Source organism: Myotis davidii, unplaced genomic scaffold (assembly GCF_000327345.1).
Source record: "Myotis davidii unplaced genomic scaffold, ASM32734v1 scaffold845, whole genome shotgun sequence".
In the NCBI taxonomy this organism is placed as follows: Eukaryota; Metazoa; Chordata; class Mammalia; order Chiroptera; family Vespertilionidae; genus Myotis; species Myotis davidii.
The window spans coordinates 1,638,350-1,646,519 of record NW_006296223.1 but is presented as its reverse complement, the minus strand read 5'-3'; the positions used below and the strand labels follow the sequence as shown (position 1 = coordinate 1,646,519).

Sequence of the window (8,170 nt, the reverse complement as noted above, 5' to 3'; positions counted from 1 at the left end):
AGGAGGCCCCGCCGCCCGGGCCCCCAGGGCTGCGCTGCGCTGAGATGGAGCTCAGCTCACCGAGGCTGCTGAAGAGCCTGCGGAGGGAGAGGGGTCAAGGCCAGGTGAGGGGCGCCAGTCCCGCCATTTTTGTGGCTCCCAGGTGAGAACCAGTGCCATGCTGGTGTGTGTGTGGGGGGGGCGGGGGGGAACCCTAGACTGAGTGGAATGAGGAGGAAGAAAACCAGCAGCCCCATTCACTCCACAGGGGCTCCAAGACCCGCCAGCCACCAGAGGAAAGGCAGCCTCTCCTGCAAAGGGCTGCTGCCCATCCACCCGGCCCTGCAGGGGAGGCTCTGGCAGAACCCTCACCAGTCCCCATGCAGCTCTGTTCTCAGGAGACCCCGAGCAACTAGGGCTGGCTGCAGGGAGCTGTGTCGTGAGAAAGGCTGGCTGTGGCTGTAGCACGAGCCTGAACAAGTCCGTGACACCAGACAGACCACACGGACAAGCAGCACGTGCAGGGCGGGCCTGAGGCAGCGACACCATGACACCGTCTCCCTGCACAGGCCTGCGCACGGCAGCAGCAACAGCATCCACACGTGTCACAGACATGCAGCAGCAGTGGCAGGGACCTGCTCATGACAGGGACGCAGCACATGTGTGCGGGCATGCACACGCACACATACACACCCACACACACAATAGACAGATGGCACCTCACTTCCCAACATCATCTGGTGGGACCCTCCAGTCCCTCGCCAGCATGGTCATGCCGGGAGGCCTGCTGGGGGACTCCCATGACACCCCCCTTCCATCCCCTAGAGTGGCCAGAAGCCTCAGGAGGCTGCCAGGGGCCCCGCAGCCCCGCGAAGCCGAGCAGAGCAGAGACCGGGCGGCCAGGTGCAGCGCATGGACAGAGGCATGGGATGAGCATGCTCACTTACACAGCCGGCGCTCAGGACCACCGCGCAGCTAGACAGAGCAGCCACATGCAGATGGGCAGGAGAGAGCAATGAGAGAGAGTGTTAGCAGCCCGGCCCACACAGCAGGCACGCGGCCCACAGTCACGACCACAGTCAGGGCAGCCAGGGGCAGGGACCCCTGGCCGGACAACCAGTGAGGGAGGAACTCCAGTGCAGTGGGCCCAGGTGTGATGGGGGGAGGGGGCAAATCTGAAGCTGCTGAGGGTATGGGAGGAGGCCAGACTGGGGCAGATCTGGCTGGCTCCTGGTTTGCCTGAGACCTGTTCTCTGGTTTGTGAGGTACAGACCACAGAGTCCCACCCACAGGCTGTAATGACCACCCCCAGCCAGGCTCCAACCCCGAGTGCAGCAAGTGCTCAGCAGGCTTCTGGTACCTGATGTCTCATGTCCCCTCACACTCCACTCTGCTTCCATCCCACCTGCCTCTGCCTAGCTAAGGAATCCCCTCAGGGCACCCCCACCCATCTCATGCCGTCCTGAACTGGCACCCATCCCACAGCATGGGGTGTTCTCGGCATCCAACCTCCCCTTAAAGCAGGTTTTGTCTTTTCATCTCCCACCTGAGCAGGGCAGCCTCTCCCTGGAGACGCAGTTCTGTCCCTCCTTCCACTGGCCCTCTCTCCTAGCCTCTTTTCCTACCGTCTCCTCCCAACTCATTCAACCCACAGCAGAGCCTCTTGAAGAGGCCAGACCATGCCCTCCACCCCAGCAGAGAGGAGCTCCAAGGACACTGCGGGCGGCCCAGGAACAGACACCAACCAGAAGAAGCCCCTGCCTGAACAAACCTGATCTCTATGGCACCGTGGAGTGGCAGAGGCAAGAAGAATGTCCAAGGGGGCACTGCAAGGGGAAGGTGGGTGCCGGAGGTAGTGACACTAGGGAGGAGGCAGTGCTGGGAAGATGCTAAGTGGCCTGTGGGATTGGGCCCCAACACAGGCACTCCCACCAGGGCCCTCACACAGCAACCCTAGCCTGGGACAGAAGTGTAATGATGACTTGACGGGATCACAGCCAAGCTGCAAAGATGGTCTGTGTAGGCAGTGCTGGAGCCCTCCTGCCTGATGGGTGAGTCGGAGGCCTGGGGTGAGGGTGGGCGGGCTCCAGAGTACCTGGGGAGACTCTCCCTTGGAGGGGTGCTGGGTTCAGGGAGGTGGGCACCAGCCAGACTGGGACTGGTGCCAGGAGGTGCTACGAGTGAGGGACTGAAGGGCCATGTGCCACCAAGCTGGAGTGGAGGGAGAAGGCCAGCTCATGCCTAAGTTACCCAGATCATGTTGGAGGCAGGAGGCCTAGAGGAGCCTAGGGCATGGTCCAGGGCACAGCAGGAGTGGCTGGGGTACCACCGCCCAGGTGTCTGCTCCTCCTTCCCTACCTGTTGGGGACAGGGAACTGCCCACATCGTCCCAAGGGCAGGAGTCCCAGCCATGTCTGCACACCCATCACTGTCCATCACCCCTCTCAGCTGTCTGACTGCCCCCCAGCCAGGCTCCCACGCCACAGCACCTGCCAGCCTGCCACCCTGTAACACACAGTCCTGATGCCCTGGCACCCCTCCTCCAGGCAGCTCAGCAGCCTCCCAGCATCTCTTCCAGCGTCTGGATCTTGTACTGTCCTGCCTCCTGACACCTCAGCCAGCCAGTGAGGTCTGTGCAGGCTGTCAGCAGGACCCCTTGCCGACCTGTTGCCTTTTACAGTGCCCTTCCCACGACCCTTCCTCCCTACTCAGGTTTCCCAAGCTGCCGTCTTAGTTGGCACTTTCTCCCCCATCTTTGCTACAGCCAATGTGCCCACATGGGTGGCCTGGCCAGTCTGGGTCTCCAAACATGCTCTTCCTCCCCCCAGGCCTCCCCCTACCAGGGGCCTGCAGCCACCATCAGGCCTCCCCATGATGTCAGCCTCGTGGCTGCCAGTGCCCAGCTGCCAGCAGTGACCCAGGCCTGCTCCTTGGCCCCAGCCACCTGTGAATCCAGGTCTCACCCAGGACCTTGCATCCCACTTCCTCACAGCTTCCCTGAACTCGTGGTACCTAACACAAAGCCAAGAACACAGATGCACTGAAAAAATGACACCAAACAAAAGTAACATGATTCCCAGGCTTGACTACTTGTGGGCCGTTGGTGTCAACAGGCCAGAACATGTCCACTCTCTGGCCTGGCCTCTGCCTCGGGGCTCTGGGGCAGCGCTGAGACAGGACAGGCAAAGGCCTGGGGCCTCTGTTGTGTGGGAACCTTGTTTAGGGAGATAAGCCTGAACAGGAGCACAGAATTAGACACAGGCTTGTAAGCTCCACCCACGCCAGTCACAGCGCCCACCCCTGCTGACGGCTCCAACCTTGACGTGCTACAAACGCCTCTACACCCCCTCGTCTGCAGCCCCTTCCCGATCCCCTATCACATCTTCTGGGGACACATTGCATGTGTCCCAACCTCGTGTCACCTACAAGGACATCCTGGCCCCAGCGCCCCCACTCTGGCCAGCACACAGCAAGCGTCTGTCCAGGTTTCAGAAGAACTAGCCCTGCAGTCACACGGGGTTTCCTCCAGATCCCTGTCACACCTGTGAACAGGACGGGGCCCAGTAGGAAAGGGTTTCTTTGGCATCTCAGGAACTTTTGTGAGGCACTGACTAGTGATCTACTGAAGAAGCTGACAGGCGCGAGACTACAGCACACAACATGTCAAAGGCATTAAGAAGCACTGCAGGGAAGAAACCTTTTAACTTGGTGTTTCCCAAGCTATGTCGCTACAAACTGTCCCCTATAAAGCCAGATGTGAGGGCCATACGGCTGTGAAACAGCCACAGCAGAACTGAGTGTTGCCGCGGGGCTCAGAGACGCTGTGGACCCCACACCACTTGTGGGGTCAGATCTGACCACAGAGCCTGGAAGACAAATGGAGTTCAGGCAGATGGGGACCTCAGAGAAAATGTGGGCTCTGAGCAGACAAGCGTTCTGTCCCCCAGGCTAGACCCAAAGATGGGATCACAGAGCAGGTGGATGGCCTGGTATCAATGTCCCCCAAGCCAAAGGTCCTGGACCTTCCGGGCAGTAACCAGCAGCTGCATCCTCCACCTTCACCCGAAAAACAAAGAATGCCCCCAGCAAACGGGCTGATCATTCCTACGAGTGACCGAGCTTCAGGTCCATGACACACCGGGCAGCTGAACTCGCCCAGAAAGATCTCAGGCCCCAGAGTATCTTGTGGCTAAAGGACATCAGAGCCTGGATTGAGGCACCCACTGAGTGGGAAAGGTGGGCAGAGAGGGGCATGTCTGACAGGTGAGGACAGAAGTGGGTCTAGAACACATGTGGGACTGGGACAGGGAGCAGAAGTGTGATGTATGGCCAGTGCCTGGGGCCTCAACCAGGAACTGTCCTGGGAAGGAGAGAGCCTCCCTGGACATTTGTCGCCAAGGCAGGACCAGCAGAAGTGTTATCACTGAATGAGAAATGACTGCCAGACTCTAGCCACCACTGTCTGTAGGACAAGAGCAGCCACGACAGGGCCCAGCCACTGCCAGCCACGGGGAGCATGATCCCGTGTACCACAGTGCCCTGCGCACACAGCACACGGCACCCTGCTCCGAGGGCAGAAAGGGGAGCAAAGGGAGAGGGAGGAAGTGTGAGCAGGAGCCAGGGAGATGCGAAGGAGAGGCAATTTCAGGCACCTGGCAGATTGGGGGCACTGAGTGGGCTTGAGTGCAGGGATTTCAGAGCACAAGTGCACTGGTTACACACTCCTAATAAATAGTGCCGACCACAGAATGGATGCATGCGCTTCTGTGTGAGACGACTGTACATAAACCCCAAGTCTGTCGCCAGGACGGTTTTGGGAAACAGAGGCTCCCAATGGTAGACAGAGAGCAGGACCCAGGTCAGACAGATGCTGCCACCTCCTGGCTGGAATGCATTCTTCAGCACGTCAGTTCTGTCTGGCCATGGAGACTGTCAGTGTCCGGTAGCAGAGTGGCTGCAAGGATGAACGGAAATGGCACGACATCCTCTCGGGTCACGCCCAGCATGCATTTCCCCACAAGGACCCGAAAATTAGCCTGGCTGCACGCTGGGGGCCAATGATAGCAGAGCCATGAGAGCCTGCCACACTGCAGTCCTGGGCGTGGAGCTTCGCAGGGGCGCTGCCTGCCACCCCCACCATTTCACAGGAGGGGGACTGTGGTTCACAGCGTCTAAGTGGCTTGTCCAAGATGACAGCGCTCAGATGCGACCTGCTGAGGGTTGAAATCCAGGGCCATGTGACCCCAAGCTGATGTCAGGCAATGAAGTGAGTTACCGAAGTTGGTGAAGGCCATGTCGCAAGGATGTCTGTTGTTTTAGGCTGCCTGGCACCTGTACCTCTGGAAACAGCACCTGACTTTCCCTGGAGAACCTCCCTCTGTCCCTATCAGCGCCAGCTCACTAGCTGGGTGGACCCCATGCCCAGGCTTCCGGGACAAGCCTGGCCGATGACAGCCGTGTCTCCCTGGCCCCAGTGATGGGCTCAGGGGAGAGCAGGGAACCATGGGAAGCGAATTCAGAAGATAGAATTCTGCAGGAACTACTGAGTGAAGGAGGCTCACTTTCCAGTGGGTGCAGAACAGACGAGATGCAAAGAACGTGCCTTCCCACCCCATGTCTGAGAAATGAAATGAGCACAGGGTTCTGGCACAACTCAGAGCCAGGGGACAAGAGCCCCTCATGCTGACAGGGGAGAAATGTTGAGGATGACCTGTGGGACGGTGAGTTCAGAGAAGGGCGAGTAGGAAGAGGCCAGCTGAGCAATCCCTCCCCCCTGCCCTGTGACAGCCCCAGCCGTCCCATGGGGGCCAGCACAGAGAATGACAAAATCTGGGCTCGACAATCAGTAAATCTGAGCCACGCATCTGTCCTGTAGGGGTTTGTCCTGAGCCACCTCCCTAGATCTCAAAGCACAAAAGACAGCACTTGCATTGGGCTTCATTCTTTCATCTGTTTAGCAAATGTTTATTGAGGGTCTGCACTGTACCAGGCACTGTGCTACCCACTTTAAATGGCTTTGATTTTCATCGGGACCAAGGGGCACAGAGGGAGGAGGAGCAGAGAGGATGGGGGTGGTTGAGGCTGGTCAGGGAAGCCCACACCTCTGGGTCCTCATCCCAGCTGGACACCAGTCATGCTCACAGTGCCTGCTCTGAGGGCACTTTCAACACTGCCCTGCCAGGAAGGGGGCTTTCACATGCCACTGGGAGATGGAAGAGGACAAAAGGGAAGAGGGTCCCAGAGCAAGCCCCTGGGGTGACAGGAGCGGGGCCACACTCTTGGATTTCTGCCCGGCACTGGGAGCTTCCCAAACCCCCACTTATCCTTTGAATCCTGAATTGAAAGAAGACAGATAAGACAAGCCCTTGAGTGACACCTGAACCCTCACTGCTTTGTGAACTCTGCCTTCCAAGTGGACAGGAAAAGGCTGGCTACATTTGGTCAAGGTAACAAGAAGTGCGGGGGGGGGGGGGGGCTTAGGGGCAAAGAAGGGTCAACCAGTGACCAGCTCTGCCTCAGACCAGCACCCAAGGAGCCACAGGGGTCTCCATGGGGGCAAAACCCAACCAGGGCACAGGGTGGCCCCTTCAAGTTCCCACCTTGGGCAGGAGGTGGGAAAGTAAGAGAGACAGAGGGACAGGGAAGGTCAGAGAAGGCAAGAGGCCAGATGAAGGGAGCAGGGAGATGGAGTGGCTTCCATATAAGGGCAGCTTCTCCATGCACCTTCAAAACCCCACAGTCTGTCTAAGAGACTCCGAGGTGGTGCTGAGAGACAGAAATGTTTCTGGGACAGAAAACAAAAAGTTGGTGTGGGTCCCCCAAGGAAAAGGACACGAGGCAAGAAAAGCTACATGAAGGAGTCCTGGCCACATGCAGCCACGTGGCCACAGCGGGGAGGACCCAGGGCCAGAGGGAAGCCAAACAGGGCAGGGAGGTGCGACTCTGGACTAAGCCACAGATGCCACTTAATGGTAGAGCAGCTTTGGTCCAGGGTGAGCTGCAGGAACTCCAGGTGGGAGCCTCCCGGAGAGCTGTGGAGCGGGGGCTCACCCCCAGCCTGGACCTCTGACGGTTATCCTGTTCCCACACTCAGCACCAAAGGGGTGGGGAGAGCAGCAGCCCCGACACTTCAGATCCCCTGAGAGAGCCTCTTGCCTCAGACAGACGAAGCAAGGCCAGATGAAGGACGGAGAGGTAGACAGGAGGACAGGAAGGGGTGGGACAGATGGAACCATGATGGACAAGAGGCAGACAGGGAGGCCCGTGGACATGGGACAAGACCCTCCCCAGCTGCCCTGCTCACCGAGCTGCCGCGATGGGCGACTTCTTAGAAGGGTCCAGCAGGCCGCCCAGGCCACCAGCCGGCTCCTCCCCCAGGGAGCGTGTGTCTTTGTTCAGCTGCTGCAGGCGGGAGCTGAGCTCACTGATCACAGTTGGTTTGTCATCTTCGGGCCCGGGGAGCCCCCGGCTCTCCATGGGGTCCCCCCACAGCTTGGACCTTCTCTGGAAGAGGTAGCGAGGGCGAGCAGGCCCAGCGACAGAGGCCAGCCCGGCGGAGGCGGCATGGTGCTGCTGGGCCATGAGCTCACTGTCCGAGGACTGCTTCAGCAGAGGGTCCCTGAAGGTCACCGGCCCCTTCCCCAGCGGGGACTTGAGCTTGGGCTTGGGAGGCACTGGTGGCTTCTCGAGTAGAAAAGTGTGTCCATCAGCGAAGGAGGTGTGGGTGTCAGTGAGCTCCCCGCTCTCGGAGCTCAGGGTGGACATGCTGGACACTGTGGAGATGGTGCTCGTGGTCTCCAGGTGGGGGTCGCTGGAACTGCGCGTGTCCACCTCCTCCACACCCGAGTCAGCTGCAGACTCAGGGGCGGGGGGCAGCTCACTACTCGCCTTCCCTGAGGCCGGGCCTGGCACCGTGGCGGGTGAGGGAACTGGGCCAGGCAGTGTGGTCAGAAGGAGCCCGTTGGCAAACTCTTCGGGGGGTGGCACCAGCCCAATGCGAGCCAGTTCCTCTCTGGTCTCCTCGTCGCTAGAGGACAGCTGGGCAGGAGGCAGGTTCACAGTAAAGACCAGCTCTGGCTCCTCCTCCGAGCTGCCCTGGCCGGGCCCAGGTTCTTTTGGAGCGCTGCCAGGGGGCTGCGCCCGTGGGCTGGGCAGGGGCTCTGCCACCACGTGTGTGTGTGTGGGCAGGGGC

At 59.8% G+C, this 8,170-nt stretch overlaps 1 protein-coding gene across 1 annotated transcript in view; it reads right to left on the bottom strand.

Moving 5' to 3' along the window:
* The window catches only part of SHANK3 (SH3 and multiple ankyrin repeat domains 3), a 46,832-nt gene that overhangs the window by 2,655 nt on the left and 36,007 nt on the right, over nt 1-8,170 (bottom strand). The window contains exons 20-21 of the mRNA XM_015568726.1: nt 7,283-8,168; nt 6-77 (exon numbers count right to left, since the gene is read on the bottom strand). Of these exons, the coding sequence (XP_015424212.1) occupies nt 6-77; nt 7,283-8,168 (958 nt within the window). The remainder of the gene's footprint in view (nt 1-5; nt 78-7,282; nt 8,169-8,170) is intronic.